The sequence below is a fragment of the Aethalodelphis obliquidens genome, unplaced genomic scaffold (assembly GCF_003676395.1).
Source record: "Aethalodelphis obliquidens isolate GAN/ISIS:26980383/991018 unplaced genomic scaffold, ASM367639v1 scaffold43, whole genome shotgun sequence".
NCBI lineage: Eukaryota > Metazoa > Chordata > Mammalia > Artiodactyla > Delphinidae > Aethalodelphis > Aethalodelphis obliquidens.
This window is the reverse complement of record NW_020837987.1, coordinates 4,602,433-4,622,900: the sequence shown is the minus strand read 5'-3', so window position 1 is coordinate 4,622,900 and position 20,468 is coordinate 4,602,433. Positions and strand designations below refer to the sequence as shown.

Below are 20,468 nucleotides of genomic sequence, written 5' to 3'. Positions count from 1 at the left end.
TGTGACTCACTTTATTGTGACATTTGCTTTACTGGGGTCTCGATCTAAACCCGCAATATCTCCAAGTTACGCCTGTACATATAAATATATGAATACTAACACATTAATATGCTATATAATATGCTAGCATTATAATTAAATGCGAATGGAAAGGATCCTTTATCAAGGAAGAAGTTGAAGACACAAAGAGGTAATTCAGTAACGGAACGGTGGGAATTAAGGAGCCAGAGCACAAGCAGTTTTTTGATACGTGATATTTTCTGTTTTTAAAGGACAGCCAGGAAAAGGCTGCATATGTTAGAGTGTGGTAAGTGCCTGAGGCAGTTTCCATCCAATGTCTTCTAGTTCTCTTTGAAATGGATAGCAGGGCCATTTGCTGACTACAGAGAGGTGATTACAGAAAAGTACTAAGTTTTGCTGGCCATGTTGAGGGCCAGGAGAGAGCAGTAATCAGATTTACAGTGGTACTGATGTATTCAATTGTGATTCTCTTCTGCAGGACACAACCCTCCGAGTGAATACTGATCATGTGGGTGGTTGGATGCTTTCAGGGTTGAAGTTTCTCTAAACAAGAGCACAAAAAGCTCAAAAGAGGTGCAAGGGAGTTTAAGGTTATTTGTAAGATAATGATAGTTCAAGGAGTCTAGGCTGGTTGGAGATGGTGGTAGGGAAAGTAGAAGATGGAAGCTAACGAATCCAAAGTAGAAAGATTCCCGACCTGGGGGTCTGCACCAAGCTAAAAGCAGTTACTGAGCAAAGGAGTGGTTAGGTCACTCTATGTGTGTATGTACTTATTTATTATTTCTTGAGCAAGCCAGTTGGAAGATCAAAGCGTAGGGTGTCTAAATCCATGATTCAGAGATGATGCAGTTGAGGTTGATAGACAAGGTCCGGGTGTGTCTACAGGTTTGGGTGGGAGGAGGTGAGAAGAAAAGGTCACAGGGAAAGGAACAGGGGCCAGGGTGTAGGATGGGTCCAGGAAAGTTAACACAGCAGGCCTGACTCCTATCCTTTATAAAGACTGCTTACAAGTTTGGCCCTTGGCTGACATCTGGAAACGAGGACTTGAGGAGGGTTTCCATCATTCCCAGAACTGATAAGAGTGGCTCACTGTGCCTAAACTGTACAGTCAATGATGTGTATTTGTGCTTTACTTCTGGGAGTCTGGGATTTTAGTATGTGCCACACAGAAGAAGCCTAAATAACCAGACCCCAATCAAAACCCTGGGCCCTCAGCCGCTGATGAGCTTCCCTGGTAGACAACATTCCACACATGTTGGAACAATTCTTTGCTGGGGGAACGAAGTACATACTCTGTGACACCACTTTCAAAGTCCCCTCTGAAAGTCTGAGCCTGGTTCACTCTAGACTTCGCCCATACACCCTTTCCTTTGCTCAATTTTGCTTTGCATCTTTGTGCTGTAAGAATCATCACCATCAGTGTGATTATCTTGGGGACTCCCAACACAGATGGGTAAGCCACACAGATGACGTCATATGGAAGGATGGAGGTATAGAGGAAGAGAAAGGCAGGAATAATTTTTTTAAGATGGGAGTAATCAGGTAACCAGGAGAGTGAGAGGATCGCATAAGCCTGAATGGAGTAAGTAGGGGTTTTACCAGAAAGGGAGGGAGCAAGGACACCAAGTCTACATCCTGAACATAGTTTGCAGGGCAAGAAATACTCCAGTGCTGCCACTGGGAAGGGTGGTAGGTGGAGCAGCGTCCTTCGGGAAAAGGCTAGGCCCACAGAGGAGGATTAACCCTGCATCTGCTCTAATATACATACCTATGTCTACATCTACAGCACATCATGGTTTGCTAGTACTTTTTTCTTAGTTACAAATTCCTTGCAGCAGCACACTAGTGTGGAACAGCTCCATAGCTGGGCACTACTATCTTTCACAATATTCAAAGTCCGCGTTCCTCTTACCCACTCTAACTTCAGCTTCTCTTGTGGAGGAAAAAACTGTGCCAGCATTTTTTTACCAGCCCAAAGCTAGAAATGATGCAAATGCAGTATCAACAGCAGAATGGATAAATCATGGTCTGTTAACACAATGGAATACTATACTGCAACGAAAACGAACGGTCCGCAGCCAAATGCAACAATATGGATGAATCTCACAAACACAATGTTGAGCAAAGAAGCTAAGCACAAAAGCATATATGCTGTTTAATTCCATTTATGTAAAGAACAAACACAAGCAAAAGCAATCTAAGCTGTTAGAAGTCAGGATAGTGGTTACCCTTGAGGCTGTGGGGGCTACCGGACGGGAGTTGTTTTTTTTTTTTGCGGTACGCGGGCCTCTCACTGTTGTGGCCTCTCCCGTTGCGGAGCACAGGCTCCGGACGCACAGGCTCAGCGGCTATGGCTCACGGGCCCAGCCGCTCTGCGGCATGTGGGATCCTCCCGGACCGGGGCACGAACCCGTGTCCCCTGCATCGGCAGGCGGACTCTCAACCACTGCGCCACCAGTGAAGCCCCTGGAAGGGAGTTTTACGGGGGCTTCTGGGTACTGTTTACATAAGTAATCATGATATGTGTGCTTTTCTGTGTGCATAATCATACTTTAAAACAAAGCAGTGCTACTCAATACACGAAGTGAAAAAAGCAAGTTTCACAATAGTACGTATACTATGAATCTATTTTTGCTGAAAAGCACATGCCGGTACAGAACAATGCCAGGTTGAATATATAGCCAAATAGTGTTACCAATGGTTAGCCCTGAATGGTAGGATGGTAGATTTTCTTTCTTCTTTATCTATTTTTAAAAACCATCTTCCATACTGCCCATATCCTTTTTACAGTGTATTACTTATACAAAAACGAAACTATACCTCATTCCTCTGTAAACTGAAATCTGCAAAGCTCCAGAACCCATTCTGGGACAAAAGAAATGCTATTAAACACTGGGGAATGGAGTAAGGGATAACTGTCACCCAACTAACCCATTAAAAGAAATTTACAAAACAATTTCAGCACAAGCAAAATCCTGAACTGCAATGTTGGGATTTGCATTCTCATCAACAATCCTGTGTGAGGCCAGCACCCGAGGATTATAAGGATTAAGTGAGTAACAGGATAACAGAAGCACACTCCAGACATCTAGTAAACACGTTCCCGTTCTCTGTGCTGGGATGACTGTAAACCATTCACTGGAATTCATTACAATCTCGCCTTGGCCCAGGCTTCTCACACTTCCTCAAACTGGCATTCTTGGCTCTCTGCTCTTCCACTCCCAGGCTGCTCTTCAAGTTTAGAGGCAAAGGCAAGACTTTCTGGGCCACGAGCTCCTTGCTGGCCGCTCTCAGTTGTTTCTGTGCACCTAAACTATGAGTCACTCTATGAAAGCCTTATTATTAAACTGAAATATGCTTTGGCCTCACAGAGCTGCTTTGTTTCTTTATAAACCACAATACAGACACCAGTGCATTTTAAAGCATTTCCCTAAAAATCAACATTCATTATGAACTAGAATCAGATTCAGGTTGATTTTGATATGTTTATGAGCTAAACGTGAAAACACTTTTATCAGTCAGCCAAGTCTGTTAAAATACGAACCGAACTGGAATTTAAAAAACACCCATATAACGGGCACAGCTTGGCACCATCACTGAGAACAGAAACCACATTAGATTCATAGTCTCATCATGTGCTCTTGGAGCCAGATTTCAAACTGTCTCAAAAGCCACAAGCTCGATTTTACTAACCGTGGCTTTGAAAAACAGGATAAAAACGTCTGCGTCACTCCTCCTCAGGAGGTTGGTTTGACCCCCACAACAGCAGGGCCTGGGACCTGCATCTTCAGCTTCCCAGTGTATACACTAGCTGGCCGACAGACTGCTGCTGGCCTCCAGGTCTCTGCTGCTCAAAGCTACACTCTCCCTTACTTCCCTCACCTGACTAGCTCCTATGCCAAGAAGTTGTCCCAGTATCTCTATACTGGGAGAAGCGAAGGCAGGCTGCTCTGAGCAAATCCCCATTAAGCACACCCAGATTCAGAGATTAACGGTGCTACTTTACTTCCTTAAGTTTGATTCCGATTGTACTCACACTTGTCATCTTTTAAAATCACAGTCAAAGGAGGTAAACTAAGCAAACTGGTTGACATCTGAGCTCCTCTAAGAGCTCACTCGCCTTCATTACTTTATTCTGTGACACTCTCCCCACTGTCACTACTTAAACCAGCTTTTAGTCTCTGAACTAATAGGGCAGGGGGATCCTGTAACAAAGAATCCAGACACGATCAGATGTGAGCTATTACCACAGGGCTGTGCAGAAAGAGCAGCTTTTCTTTCAGACTGACAACCCATGGAGACAGGGACAAAAACTATGTAAAACTGAGACACAGAAACAACACACACTCATTTGCTATATGCTAGGAACGGAGCCTCGGTACTCAAAGCAGCCAAACCCTAGAGGAAGCAAGTCTCAATTTTCCTGTTTCCCCTTAGATTCTATCCTGCAGAAATGCACCCCTGCTCCATTTAGTTCTTTCCCACTCTTCATGCTGGAGTCACAACTTAGATATACTGAATTTGGGAGGACAGAGAAATGATAAAATAGTTCTACATGGAAACATCACCAAGGCCCTTACAAGGAGGGGGGCTAGATTAGATGAGTCAGCTGTGATGTTTTAAAATTGGCTTTCTAAACCTGGCTGATCAGAACTACCTGTGGGACTTAGGCAGATTCCCAGGTTTCACTGCAGAACTTCAGAATCAGACTCTCCAAGTGTGGGGCATGGGAATTTGTACTTTAAAAAATGCTCCTCAGGTGCTTCTGGTATGAGATTTATGAACTACTGACAGAGAACAGGATGAAATGGTAATTCCTATGTGATGATAAATGAGTTTCCAAAATGTTGACAGTACTCCTGCAAGTAAGGTCCTTTTCCTTTCATATACCATGTAAAGATTCTTTAGTAAAGTTTTATTAAAAATTTTTGGGGAAAAATTAATTCCCCACTCATTGTCTTTCCATGTAGAGGGACTTTAGTCAGTATTTCTCAAAGTGGAAGGGTCACTGCTGCACTTGGGCTACATAATCAATTATGGCGCTGTCTAGCATAGCACAGAACATTTACCATCCTGGCCCTTACTCTTAAATGCCAGTGGTGGTCCCCGAGTCATTGTGATAACCAAAACACCTGCTTTCTCATTCCTAAATGCTCCCTGGACGGCAGTTCACCCCTGATTAAGATCCATTGAGCTGAATTAACATTCCTGACCACTCTCCCTACCCCTCACATTAAGTCGTGCTTTTGGAAGGAGAAATGGTCTATCCAAAGACAAGTTTCAGCGGAATCAGCCCTTCCCTTTTTTGCCTTCTGCATGTGCTTGCCCACAGAGGGTGCATTCTAGCCTAAGGTTTCCAGCTTGGCCTGTGCCTGGTTGGCTTAGTCTCCTCATGTCATGGATTGTAACTCAGGAGCTGTCTGTACTCTAGGAGGGGGAGAAAGGGCTTCCAGCTTTAAACACAACACTGTATAAATCCTAGGAAAACAAATTAATTTAGCTATTTTAGGGAATATAAACATGGCCATAATTCCATTGTTACATGTTAAAGATGCCCTTCACTATACTTCTTTCTACTGTAAGAAAATATTAGTGTTTAAGGAGAAAGAACTTTGACGAACATTTTTTATTGAACAGTTTTATTCTGTCTTAGAATTAAAAACCTTTTTAATATTGTAAGGTGCACTGCAGGTATGTCACGCTGCCGGTTATTACTGGGGTACCAAATGCCCTAGTCAATGACGCAGAGGGCTTGGAAAATGCATGAATTCATACTTTCAGAGCGTGTAGAACTGGTATTTACAGGTTTTTTTTGTTTTTTTTTTTTCGAATCAGCCCAGGACATCTCTAATAGTCTACACAGGTATTGCCATAGCACTTGCTTTGATGTTCAGAATGCCTCAGAAATGTGTTCAATGCCATGATTTATGGGTCCTCCAAAAGATTTTGTTGTTAACATGCGAGCAAACAGTATTAAACAATATTATCTAAACTATGGCTGCCAAGTACTGGACCTTAATAATGAAACCAAATTACAAAACATTTTCTTGTAGAGCTACACAAAAGATATAAAATTAAAATTATCAACCACCTTTATATACTCCAATTCTCCTACAGTGCAATTTTCCATATCTTTATCACTACTGAATATTTTAAGGAGAAAGTTAACAAAAATCAAAATAGATAAAAATATTTAATCTTTGGATCCCTTTATTCCACGGCCTTCATAAAAACACAAAGTGGCCAGATTTTTTTTCCACTATAGCTTAAAATATCAAAAAGATTTACTAATAATTTTAGCAATTAACTCTATACTGAGTCATTTGTGGGTCACAGGCCTAAGGACCAGTGTTATGATATCTTATAGGTTGCCAAAATAATTTCTAACACTCTGAATCATCTTGAAATATAATGGAAAGAGTCAAGGTATCACAACAAAACTCCAGGCATATCAGGAAGAACAGGTTAATTGACACCTAGTTTTATTGTCTTAAAAAAGGGGGGGTTACTTATTTGAAAATACAGCTAAGTACATTCTTATCTATGATTATTTACATTTGTATACTGAAAATATCTATTATGTGGATAAATCCTGTGATATGCCATCTGCTACAAAATAAAGTTCTTACAATGAGCATAAGTAATTTACCCTTTTTAGATAATGAAAGAATGTATCAAATCTTCATTTACGTTCCAAACATTTAAAAAAAAAATCAAAATCAACAATCTTAAGCCTGAAAAGCTATGAAAAAAAGACCCACCCATCCTTCTGCTCCTCAGCACATCAACTTCTGCAAGGACACAGTATGTTTGCTGACTTTAAAATGTTTATTCTTTAAAAAATTAGTTGCTTTTTATACAGCTATACAAAGTTCTTAATGTTTCTTTGGCAATGGAATATAATGGAATTTTACAACTATATAAAAAAGTTACCTTTGCCTAAGAAACAGTATTTACTGTGTGTACATAGTTGACTGACAAAATTCTCTACCATCCAGCACCCTAATTAATTGACGAAATAAGCTACCTCAGAAGGGTTATTACAGGATTTCCAAAAAAAGAAAGAAAGAAAGAAAGAAAGAAAAAGAAAGATATAGACAGACACACAGACACATAGACACACAGACCCTTCCTTCTGTGGCTCAAAACAGTAACACGGCCCTATCTGCAGGCAACTCACAATAATTGCCAGATACAATTTAGTGATAAGAAAAATCCTTTCAGTGATGAAAAAATACTTATAAGTTCCACTGGAGTACTGCTTTAGTTTAACTATACATAAGAAATTACTTAACCTTCTGCTATTCCAAATATATTTAATGCTCATTTATTAAGATGAGCCTTCCCTCCCACCCCCAAAATTAACTGTATTGTATCTTTGAAATTAAGCAGAAAAACAAACAAACAAACAAACAAAAACCCAGTGCTGGTGACAAATATACAGCAAATTCACTTTTTCATTCTTCTCAAAGACTGAGACCAATTCTCAGGACCACGAAGAGCTAAAAATCCATCTATTTTCAAAGACTTGTTTGCAGACTATGCAGCAACTTTGTTGTCTTTCTAAAAAGGAAAAAAAAAATTAGCTCATGTTTCAAACTATTGGGGTTTATTAATAAGTATTTCTTTTAAATTTGCTTTATTTTAAGTATATTTTTCATAACCTTTAAATATATCCTCCTCTTACTTTCATGTATAAACTCATTTCACTGATTTCCAGGAAACACTTTTTATAACTTACATACCCAGCAGTAGCTCATTATTTGTTAAGTGTATTTTCCCGTTAGTAGAGGTTAAAGCAGTGGTGCTGTGGGCTTGTCCTAGCAAGAAGGCCCCCTGCTAAGATATAGGCACACCCTACTACCTTTGGTGCTGTCCTAATAATTTAAAAAAAAATTAAGCCTTCATCATAGTAGTCAAACTCATCAAATACAACTGACAACATTTTTTGGAAGAAGATAAATAAAATTCCCGAGTCTTTGATATCTTTACTATGCAATAAAACATCCAGGTGGTAAAATAACATTTCTCTTCTCCACAGTTTCATGTCAGGAGAAAGCAATGATTTGGAAATTCATTTTAAAAGGACAACTTTTAAATCTGAAATAAGTTCTGAAAATCAGAGCGCTGCCTGGGAAATGTTTTTAAAAGCAACCAGGGAGAAAGCAATTAAAATCTCAAGGAGCCTCTAGCTTTCCAGTGAGATTAATCCTAAACCAAATGCCTGTACACAGAGCCAAGGGCTTCTCTTTTCCTCAGGACTAGTTGCTACCAACTAGCTGCTACTAGTTGCTACCTGATTTTTACTGCTGATTCTCACCCTGACTGTTAGAAATACACACTGCCTATGTTAAAAACTTAATTTTATCTGTGTATACAACACCAAACCATTTGTACGTTATTAAATTAGAATACAAACGGCATGGTGTAAGTTGATACAGAAAGAAATAAGCTGAAGATGATCCTGATGTCTGTCCCCCACCGATGCCAACCTTCACATGCCCTGTGTTTTTTTTTACCTTTCAGAAAGCTGTATGATCAATCCAGACCTTTTAGGGTTCAAAAGCTGTGATTTTCTGAAAGGTAAAAAAAGAAAGCGAGATAGAAAGGGAAAGAGGGAGGGAAAGGGGAGAAGGAAACAGAGAAGTAGCAGGAAGGAAAGGAGAAAATAAAAGGGGAAAGGGAGAGAGTACCATGCTGAGTCATTTCAGATACCTTGTTGTCTCTGGACCCTCTCTGAAGAAACACAGACTCAAATGAAAGGCAACCTGTCTCACCCACCATGGCAGCTTAACCTCCTTAGCAGCAGCGTATAAAATAGGAGTGGGCCACTCTCTCATTAGCCCCAGCCTGATCTCCCAGCCCCCAAAAAAGAAAGAAAAGAAAAAGCACCATAGGACCAAACTCACAAGTTTATGTTTCTAACATTATCCTAAGGAAAACTCAGAAGCCGAAGAGTAAATTTTGGCTAAGCTTATACCTAGATCAAGAGAGTTAACTCCTCTGGGTCCTTGGTTTCCTAACTATCTATTGCAGTAGGGTGGGAGAGAAGTTCTAGTTTGACTGATATTTCTAAGGAGTTCTAAAAAAAAATATATGATCCTATCACCCATGTTTTCATTAAACAACCAGATCTGCTCATAATGTTCATGTCAGTGGAGCATAAAGAACAAAGCTAACCCATTACATGAAGGCTGCTGCAAATGCCACTGTACTTCATCTCTGAGAAGTATTAGATGCTTCAGAAACAAGTATAATCTTAGAAGGTAAATTTCCTTTATGCAATAGTGGTCAATCACTACTTCCACCTTTAAAGGTGCCAGATGCTATGATTTAGAAGGAACAGGCTGCTGAGAAGGTCCGGGATCTAGTGGCAGACAGAAGGATCACTCAACTTTGGAATGGACAAGCAATGGCTAGCCACACTGATGGACCTTCAGCCTCACTGAAGTAACTTATTCCTAATCAACATGCTAAGTACTTACTTCAAGCCCACTATGGCTCCATGCTGAGATAGGTGTTCTGGTGGAAAGAAAAGTAAAATACCTATTCACTAACGCCAAGAGGCTCCCATCTAGTTGGCGATGCAGAACAAAACAAAACACATGAAATAGGGAATATAAGTATACGTAAAATGTGTGGTGATGAAAGCAGATACCACAGGAGGTCAGAAAAGGAAGAAATCAGTGGAGGAAGGAAGAGAAGTTTCTAAGGATAGAGCAAACCTTAGGCAAGACTGAAAGGAAGCCCCTGTCTTTCAGCTGGGTCTGTCTTCGCACTGGACCATAAACATCAAGAAGGCTGGGACTGCATGTGTTTTGTTACCACCAATGTCCAGCATAGAGCTTGGCACATGCGAAGAATTCAATATATTTGGTCAATGAATGAAGTCAGAGTTGGAATCAAGCAGTGTGTATAAGAGATGACCATGAGTCAACTGCTTGAATCGGACAGGTTAAAGGGTAATAATAAATGGGGCTGGATATATCCAGTGGGACCCTTACAGAGTAAAACGAGCAGGCAGTGCAACGTCACATTAGAACCTTCTAGCCATCAGCCTGAGGTCTAGTGAATCTATCACTCCTTGAAACACCCAAGCAGAGGTTGAACTATCTGTCAGGGATACATTAGTGCGGATAAAGACTCATGCAGACAACCTCTGCAATGCATTCTAATTCTACAATATATATGATAGGAGTTTTAACTAAAGGCTCAAAATGGCTGAACAGTGAGACACAGCCTCAAAACGCATTAATAAGTGCATATTCTATGCACACAGTGGTTACTCAAAGGTTTACTGATGACTGCTCAGATAAAGGGGATTAATGATCCAGTCTTACACAACATGACAGCTAATTTTTTCAAATATATGAAAAATCATTATGAAGAAGAGTATATATTCTGTGTATAGACAAGGATAGAGTTAAACTAATAAGTTTAGAAGGTAGAGGGAAAAAGATTTTTTCAAATTATGTGTGTGTCTGTGAAATCCTAATAATTAGAGCACCCTTGGGGTGGGATGGATGCTCTTAGAAAGTGTAATAAGTTCCCAGCCCTCATAAAGGATACCAACAGAAGAGGATTTTGGTTTGGCCAGGAGGTCACAACTCTCAGATGCTTTCCAACTCTGAGACTTTAATGGTGTGTCTGAAATAAAACTGTGCAAAACTGAGGGCCAGAAAGGTTTAACAACTCAACTGAGGTCATACTAGCAAAAATTACTAAAATTCTCATCAGGATCAAGGTCTAATTTAAACGTACTTTTTCTCAAACCAAGCTGACTCAATGTGGTCTTCAACAGGAGTTGCCACACGTTCTTCAACAGGTAGCTGATATGCCTGAAGTGAGGTAAAGAGAAACTGAAGGTCTAAACACCAATCAGTGGGTTATTATGGTAGTTGGCAGAAACGCCTCAAAGGAATGAACGTGGTGATGTGGAAATGGCCCATGATCATGGATACCTCCACAGCCTGGGAGACAAAAGAATACCAAACTGAGATGATGGGAAAGTGAGAAGATGATGAGGACATTCTGAGGAAGGTTAAGTTTAAGTTGATCACAGGACACAATGCAAGTAAATATAGAAAAATGTAAGTGAAAGCATACAAGGTCCAAGTTGAAAAACTGATTAGAAGCTATGAATAGACAAGCTCAGAAAGGGGAGGGGGAAAATGCTGCAGGAGAGGAGAGAGGGAAAGCTTGAGCCTATGCTAGAGTGCAAACATGAACACAATGGAGCAAACTGAACATTGCAGGCAGAAGGAATGGGTAAAAAGGTCGTGAGATAGGAATAAGCTTGGCACTAAACAAGAGCAAGAAGACCCACATATGTGTAGCACAATGAATGAAGAAAAGGGCAGTTCCACTGGCAACAAGATCTAGAGCAAGTACTAGACCTCTCATCTGGAGAAACAAGCAGATCATGAAGCACCTTATAGGCTGTGTTAAGGAACATACGTTATTTTTATAAAGAGAAAAATATCAAAAGTGTTAAAAAAACAAAAAGCAGGAAGAAAGACTCCACTTTGGGTAGGCAGTTATCAGTGTCAAATATTGCAGAGTAGTTAAGGTCAAATATTTGTGAAAAGGCTACTGAATTCTATAAGCAAAGGTCACTGGCAACCTCAAGAGGAGTAATAGTGGCAAGGAAGAGGAGTTCTGTAGTTCCTAAGACACAGTCCCCTAGCTGGAATGGCCATTTTGCAAGTTAGAAGTGCTGAAGCTACATCAGGCTGCATCTACTGTGGCTGGGTATCCTGAGCTAACGACTTGAGGCTAATTTTCAGCAGCCTTGGCTGTGATGACACAATATTAAAGGCATCAAAATTAACAGAACAGATCCAAAAGCCACTAACAATGACCCTTCAAGAGGGATCTCAACAATGACCAGTTTTAAATACTGAATAATGAAATTCCTGCTAGTAGATCTTTTTGTTTCTTTTCCTTTTCTTTTTTTTTTTTTTAATTTATTTTTGGCTGCTTTGGGTCTTTGTTGCTGTGCGCAGGCTTTCTCTAGTTGCAGCGAGCGGGGTCTATTCTTTATTGCAGTGCATGGGTTTCTCACTGCGGTGGCTTCTCTTGCTGCAGAGCAGGGCTCTAGGGTGTGCGGGCTTCAGTAGTTGTGGTATGCAGGCTCAGTAGTTGTGGCGCACGGGCTTAGTTGCTCCACAGCATGTGGGATCTTCCCAGACCAGGGCTCGAACCCATGTCCCCTGCGCTGGCAGGCGGATTCTTAACCACTGCGCCACCAGGGAAGTCCCGGTCTTTTTGTCTCTAGCTGCCCTATGTAATTCCTAGTAGACTTCTTTATGATAGGACTTTGATCGTTTCTTTGATTATATACTTTCCTCTCCACTATCCCTAAAATCGATGACTAGGATAGTAACACTGACTTAAAGACCCCTTTAAATATGTTCTTCCTAGATTCTCTTGGTATTGAAGCATACTTTGTAATATGAAATAAAGGTGATACAATATGGCTCTTTTCTGTACCGTATAATATCTTTTAGTGATCCCCTGTGCCTCCAACAACAACAACAAAATTTTTTTAAGGAAAAGAAATTAATCCTAAGTCAGTCTCTTAACAGGTTTTTGGAAGAAATTTTACCAGTCCATTAAATCTGAAACCATGGTTTTATAACAGAAAGATAAAAAAGAATATCACATTTCTATCTCTTTACTTCCTCCAACTGAAAAGAAAATAGTTAAAAAAGAATTAGATTCATTAACCAAGAAGTTACTGCTCCTTAAAATTATATAAATATCCTAATCAGGTACATCCTCCACTGAAAAGTCAAGTGGAAGTTATACAAATGCCCTAAAAATATTCACCTCTAATAGATAAGAGTTTAAAACATTTTGAATTTCATACAACTGCAAGCCAACCCCAAAGCACATAATAATACTTACCCTATATTCGAAATCTGCAAACTCCCTGCCCCCACGACCTCCTCTGAATCCACCACGAAATCCTCGAGGAGTGGCAAAGTTACCACCTCGGCCGCTACCACGTCCTCGGCCACCACGGAAACCAAGACCTCCCCTGCCTCTGTACCCTCCACGGCCACGGTTTGGACGAAGTGGGATTCCAAATGTTTCTGCATTTAATCTTCTTTCTTCAGCCCAGGTTGGTCTCCGTTCTCTATTATGAGAACAAATAATCTTTAGTGTATCAAGTTTTAAAGAACATTTTCCAGCAAAACTATGTAGCACTGATTTCCAAATTAAGGCTAAGTAATTCCTAAGAATCAAATAAAAATAAGCACCTTATCTAAGTCATCACAAGCTGTCCATGGCAATATGTTCCTATAATTCATGTGAAAATATGACTGGTATTAAGCTTCTTGCAAATGCAGTTGATAATACAAAGAAACGGACAACAGCCCCAATAAATGGGATTGGCAATTGACTCTACCCTCCAATCAGCCCCAAAGGAAGAAAGGGCAAAGCCAGGAAAGGAAACCCTGTCTCAGGATGTGAAGAGATGGAGGATAGATCCCTGAGTTCCTAGTATGCTCCTGGCCCAACCTCTGAACCTGACGCCTGAAGCGTCTGAATTGCTGCTGCTGGCCCACAGCCCAGATAATCAGAGGATTCAGAATCATCCCCATCCACGTTTAAAGTGAAGTAGAAAACTGCCACCAGGTGGCACCAAACTGCAGCCAGGAGGACGATTAGGATCAGGCAGCAGAAACCCTGGAACTCTTAGTTTGTTATGTTGGATCCTTTAATTAACCAGTTTTCTGGATCTACATTTACTGCAATATAGCAGAGCTTTACTGTATCAGCAAACTTCATCTGAACTACATTGTAGAGGGGTAAAGTAAAAGGTGTTTAGGTGTTAGATGAATGCCTCTATTTTTATTTACTAATTTTCAAATGTGAATGCATCCCCAAACAAAAGTATATGATTATTTTTCTCAAAGAGTAATATCATTTAAAATTTTAGTATAAATTATTTTCTTTTAGCAAAATAAATCATTAAACAATTGTAGTCATTAGATTTTTTTTTTTTTGGCCACACAATGCAGCATACGGGATCTTGGTTCCCCGACCAGGGATTGAACCCGTGGCCCCCCCACCCAGGGATTGAACCCGTGCATTGGAAGTGCGGATTTTTAACCACTGGACTGCCAGGGCAGTCCCTAGATATTTTTAAGTATTCATTAAACTTTGTGAATTTATAAGAATTCATTTCACACTTCAACCTCCTAAGAGCATAAGAGCAGCTTAAAAGACTGTACCTGTTATCATCACAAGAAATATTATCAAAGAAAGATTTAGTTTTGTCATAATAGCAGTTAGGTCCAAGTGGATCTTCTTCATCTGCATTTCCTTCACTGTTTTGGGTGTCAACTCCTGAGTCTCCTTTATCTTCACCATTTACAGGCTTCTCCTGTTTCTCAAGTTTATCTTCTAATGAAAAACAAAAGCACATACCATAAAAGTCAAGACTTGTACTAAACATCCATAATTCACAAGTCAAATAAGAGTATTTTTTGAATAGAAAAATAAAAACTCACCTTTCAATTTAAGTTTATTATGAAACTCTCTGTCGATTTCCTCCTTGTTAAATTGTGCATTTGCACTTTCAAAGTCAAAGTCTTTCTCAAATTTCATTGGACCATCTCGTCGAATACCAAATCTTCCCCTGCCACCTCGATGACCCCCACGCCCTCTCCTTGGAGCTGAAGGAGCACCTGGAACTACATTAATAAAGAAAGAACAAGCTGGTTTAGAGCAGAAGCTATTATTGTGGTCTTTATGGTCAACAAGAGAAATGCTTACAAGTCTCTATGCACATGACGATATTTGTATTTTTTAATATAAAAAAGATGAAGTTTCACAAACATTTAATATATAATAGACTGAGAAGAGCACATATAAAATTTATAAACATGAAATTTATAAATGGCACACATGAAATTTATATCTATGGGGTTTACACTCATACATGCTACTGATACAGTATACAACCAAACAATTTGGGAGACTTCTGTACTAAATTACTTTGTTTTTCTTATATCCCTAATACCTACAAAATGTCAAATATATATTGGGTTCTCAAAATTCATGAAGACTTTTATGGAAAGGATCACAGAAATCAAGATTTATAGTGAGAAAAATAGATGAACATTTAGCAGCACAAATTGCAAGATAACACAAAAGACAATAAGTACATGGTCTCGGACTTCCCTGGTGGCGCAGTGGTTAAGAATCTGCCTGCCAATGCAGGGGACACGGGTTCTATCCCTGGTCCGGGAAGATCCCACATGCCGCGGAGAACCAAGCCTGTGAGCCACAACTACTGAGCCTGTGCTCTAGAGCCAACGAGCCACAACTACTGAGCCCGTGTGCCACAACTACTGAAGCCCACGCGCCTCGAGCCCGTGCTCCACAACAAGAGAAGCCACTGCAATAAGAAACCCGTGAACAGCAATGAAGAGCAGCCCCCGCTCACTGCAACTAGAGAAAGCCTGCGTGCAGCAATGAAGACCCAACGCAGCCAAAAATAAATAAATAAATTTATATTTTTTTTAAAAAAGAAAAGACGTACATGGTCTCAACCACTCCAACCACTTCCTGCTTCACCTTTACTGTCTCCCTCTAAATGGCTCCATATTTTTCAAGTCTTCCTGTATCTATTTTTCTCTACAATTTAATACAATCACAAGATTTATGAGGTATGATAAAGCAATACCAAAGTAGCATAAATTATAGTGAAAACTTGAGAACCCAAATATCCAACACAAGAGGAACAGTTAAGAAGAAAAAAATTAAAGAGAAACATGGAATAGTATTTGATGTCGGTTAACAGAAAAATATAGAGCACAAAGCACTATGAATTCAATGATTATAATTATGTGAAATGTTTAACACATACTGATAAAGATCAGAAGTGACTACAGAGTAATAGACAGGTTTGTGCTCACTGTTCACTAAAATTTGGCAAATTGTCTAAGTTTGAGAAAACAAACCTCAAAAACCCACAGCAGTATATCCAGACACTTAAATCTAGACAAGCAGGATGTTTAAATATTCAGCTCTACTACTGAAAATGTCTTGGCCAAAAGCCAGAAATTAGAGCACAGTATTTCTGTCTTAAATTTTGAAGGGCAGTGAGAGATATTTTATTTATTGCTTTACATGATTTATATTTTATTTTTTAAATTGAAGTATAGTTGATTTACAATGTTGTATTAGTTTCTGGTATACAGCAAAGTGATTCAGATAGACACACACACACACATATATACACATATTCTTTTTATATTAAACTATGCAGTGCTTCACGAATTTGCATGTTATCCTTGTGCAGGAGCCATGCTAACCTTCTCCGTATCGTTCCAATTTTAGTATATGTGCTGCCAAAGCGTGCACTACTTTACACGATTTTTGAATGATGGAAGCATGGCAATTATTTTATCTTGAGAAGAGAGGGGTTCTTTTTCCAAATTAAAAAAAGTGAAACATAGTACACCAAACCAAAACCTCTGTAATTCTATGGCACACAGCACAAATAAAATACACATAGGGACTTCCCTGGCGGTCCAGTGGTTAAGACTTTGCCTTCCAGTGCAGGGGGTTCGGGTTCAATCCCTGGTTGGGGAGCTAAGATCTCACATGCCTCATAGCCAAAAAAACCAAGACATAACTCAGAAGCAATATTGTAACAAATTCAATAAAGACTTAAAAAAAAAATGGTCCACATCAAAAAACAACAACAAATATAAACATATAAACATGTACAGAAGAAATAGTGTTTATACATTTAAAATTATATCTAGCTTTCTAAAATTAAGTGAAAGAGCATCTTCCAATTATTATGTAATTAAAGAGATCACACACTGCTTTTATTTTTTAATTTGGAAGAGTTTATAATTTATTCTCTGCTAATAAATTTGAAAAGAATAAAATGGATGCATTTGGGGTAAATGTCATAGATTACAAAACAGATAAAGAAAGTATACAATCATATTAAATCAATAATAATGAAAGAAAGTTAAAGTCCTTGAATAATTACTTCAAAAAAAAAGAGCCCAGAGCTTAATTTTAATGAGAAAACTTCTCAATTTTAAAGGTACAGATAATTTAATTCTTTTTTAAAACATTTATTTTATTGAAGCATAGTTGATTTACAATGCTGTGTTAACTTCTGTTGTACAGCAAAGTGAGTCAGTTATATATATTCTTTTTCATATTCTTTTCCATTACGGTATATTACAGGATATTGAATATAGTTCCCGATAATTCCATTCTTTTTTTTCTTTTGGCCATGCTACGCGGCTTGCAGGATTTTAGTTCCCTGATCAGGGATTGAACCCAGGCCATGGCAGTGAAAGCACTGAGTCCTAACCATTAGGCCACCAGGGAACTCCCAATTACATTCTTAAAAGCATAGAAAACAATTTTATAATGCTAACATGAAACTGACACAAAAACATAAAAATATACAAAAGACAGTACAAAAGAGAAAGCCATAAAACAATGTAAATATAAATATACAAGTCCTACTTGCAGATAACATTCCAGAATATATCAATAGACAACTGCCTACCATCAAGTAGGGTTTATTCCAGACACGTGATTAAAAAAAAATCTTTTGAAATAATTAGGTTAAAAAAAATTGAAATAAAAGTAGAGTGGTCCTATGTGCCTATCACCCAGCTTCCCCTCCAACAGTTACATCTTGATTATCTATTGTACATTATCAAAAACCGGGAAAAACCAGGACACTGGCACAATATAATTAACTAAACTATAGATCTCATATTCAGATTTCAACACTTTTGGATGTTCTCATTTTTTCGTATGTCTTTATGTACAGTTCTATGACATTTTGCTACGTATACAGATCCACAGTACCCCCACCATAAGATAAAGAACTGTCTGTTACCACAATGAAACTCCCCTGTGCTACTCCTTTATAGTCACCAACCCTTGCTATTCTTTCTTTATAGTAATTATGCATCATACATTTCAAATGTTCCCTCTATTGAAAAGCATAGGATAAGGCTTTCAGATCCAAGTAACAACTTACCGATTTGTCTCTTGCTATCATTTCTGAGTTGCTCATTTTCTGGTCTTGAAACCTTGTGTACTTCAGCTATAGAACACACAGAAAGTGACAGTTAACTTAGGACACATGATCAAAAACTTCTGGAAAGCTAGAAATGGAAAAACAAACAAACCCAGAACAAAACCAAAAATCTATATATCCCCACCACCATCACTACTTTGAGTCAAATTTGAAAGACTGAACATTCTATCAAGTTCAGTTTAAACTTTCTAGGATCATTTACATAGAGTAAATGTTTTTAATGAAAGTAAGTTGAATGGAAGATGTTGACCAGTCAATTAAAAAATAGTAAATAGCTAAAGTTCTACCTCGCCTGTGCTCTTGATTCTCTATTGCTTTTTGGCTGGTTGATGGTAAAGGCCTGGTTGATGATACAGGGCTCCTTCTCCCAACAGGTGCTGGAGCAGGTAAGTGGGCCGAGGCTGTCTGCACTGCTTGTTCCATGGTTGGGCTTTTTCTCAAAGGGTCTAACTGAGGGCTTGAACGACCTGAAACGTAACCAAAAGATAAGAAACTATCCCTATCCTCTGGGGGTTTCAAAATAACCTAGATCCTAAAAACAGGTCTAGAGTTTTACTTCTACCAATTCAAATCCTCAGCACAATCTGAATCCATCTACTCATTAGACCAGAGTTTAAAACTGTTTATCTTTAGTGGGCTGGTCACTTGATCAGTAAAAAAAATAAAATAAAATAAAATAAACCCCAAAACAAACAAACAAAAAAACTCTGGTACAAAATCCCCCAGGAATATTATCAAAGATAATTTAGGCAGGTCAGATGTAGGCTTTCCCCAATAACCACAACCACCAGATTACACTGAGACTTTAGCCATTATTTCTAGAGGCTTTAACTTCTTTTAAAATTTATTTTTGGCTGCGCTGGGTCTTCCTTGCTGTGTGTGGGCTTTCTCTAGTTGCGGACAGCGGGGGCTACTCTTCCTTGTGGTGCATGGTCTTCTCATTGCAGTGGCTTCTCTTGCGGCAGAGCACAGGCTCTAGGCGCGCGGGCTTCAGTAGTTGTGGCTCCGGGCTCTAGAGCGCAGGCTCTGTAGTTGTGGCGCATGGGCTTAGTTGCTCCATGGCATGTGGGATCTTCTCAGACCAGGGATTGAACCCGTGTCTCCTGCTTTGGCAGGCGGGTTCTTAACCACTGTGCCACCCGGGAAGTCCTAACTTTTTTAGTACTTTCTGAAGATATGTCTAAAGTGATACCCTTATATCTATAAGTATTATCTGCATTAAATTTCTATTATAAAGGAAGTAAAGAACTAGAAAGTCAGGTGAAGTTCTTCGATTCCTTAGAGTCTTGGGCAATTAAACATCAATACTAAAAGGCCAGCAACAAATAAACCCTTCAGATAATTACACAGTAGCCATACTCACCCTCTGCTGTTTGAATGATCACTTGGCAAATTTTTGCTTAATATGGGTTTTGTACTTACAAATTCCATTTTTTCTTCCATGAGGTCAGCCTGGTCACAGTATGAACAGAAGAATGTAACACTGGGTGCTCCCATCATGCTTTTTGTCTCTAATGTTTGCCATAAATCTCCACTCAAGATGCTCTCACATCCCATGATATTGCACCAAAATAGGTTTTGCTTTAAAAAATTGTCCTCATTTTATGTAAAAAAAATATATTCCCAAATATGCTGCAAATGTTACAGCTACCTGCACAGGCTCCAAACTGGGGAACTGGTGAGTACTGACAGCACATTGGTTGTTGTGCACCAGGTGCTTCAGGGACTGTTTAGTAGTAATACTCCCCAAATATATGGTTAACTAAAGTATGCAATTACAAATGTGTGTCACCATTTCCAGCATTAATGACAAAGTTTACTCTGCCATTAATAGAAACACTGTAATTTTCCCACTGATTATAATGGGAAATCATACTGGTTTATACAAGTTTTGGTCTAAGAGAAAACATTTTGTAATCACTTATCACCTTATAAACAGATTTATTTGTCAAACAAGTGTTAAGTTTTTGGAAAAGCCTATTGTTTAGGTAATTTTATCATAGTACATTAAATGATCTTATAAACTTACAAAACTTTACTTCATTAAGGCTTTTCTTTAAGATCCTGTGACTCACAATATTACAGAACTGCAAGTGATAGGGCAATCACAGTAAGTAATAACTCACTGCTGTTTTTTTTTTTTTAATATTTATTTATTTGGCCGCACTGGGTCTTAGTTATGGTATGCGGGATCTTTTAGTTGCAATATGTGGGATCTAGTTCCCTGACCAGGGATCAAACCTGGGCCCTCTGAATTGGGAGCACGGAGCCTTAGCCACAGGTAAGTCCCTGTATTTTGAAAACCTTTGTAATTAAAGTCTGGTACTACAGCATGATGGCAATTTTG

At 39.1% G+C, this 20,468-nt stretch overlaps 1 protein-coding gene and 1 non-coding gene across 10 annotated transcripts in view; both read right to left on the bottom strand.

Annotated features, from left to right (window-relative positions):
* The window catches only part of LSM14A (LSM14A mRNA processing body assembly factor), a 71,097-nt gene that overhangs the window by 9,026 nt on the left and 41,603 nt on the right, over positions 1 to 20,468 (bottom strand). The window contains exons 5-13 of one of the 9 annotated variants that reach the window (XM_027079355.1): positions 18,409 to 18,588; positions 18,062 to 18,127; positions 14,544 to 14,726; positions 14,265 to 14,436; positions 12,931 to 13,162; positions 10,783 to 10,859; positions 9,507 to 9,543; positions 8,541 to 8,597; positions 6,473 to 7,584 (exon numbers count right to left, since the gene is read on the bottom strand). In XM_027079355.1, the coding sequence (XP_026935156.1) occupies positions 8,574 to 8,597; positions 9,507 to 9,543; positions 10,783 to 10,859; positions 12,931 to 13,162; positions 14,265 to 14,436; positions 14,544 to 14,726; positions 18,062 to 18,127; positions 18,409 to 18,588 (971 nt within the window). In that variant the 3' untranslated portion in view covers positions 6,473 to 7,584; positions 8,541 to 8,573. Of the gene's footprint in view, positions 1 to 6,472; positions 7,585 to 8,540; positions 8,598 to 9,501; positions 9,544 to 9,563; positions 10,690 to 10,782; positions 10,860 to 12,930; positions 13,163 to 14,264; positions 14,437 to 14,543; positions 14,727 to 18,061; positions 18,128 to 18,408; positions 18,589 to 20,468 lie in introns of those variants that run through there. The other 8 variants (XM_027079354.1, XM_027079362.1, XM_027079357.1 and 5 more) reach the window with 8 other exon arrangements.
* LOC113606286 (U6 spliceosomal RNA) lies at positions 16,295 to 16,401 on the bottom strand. The gene has a single exon (XR_003427476.1). It is a non-coding gene; the product is annotated as a U6 spliceosomal RNA (small nuclear RNA).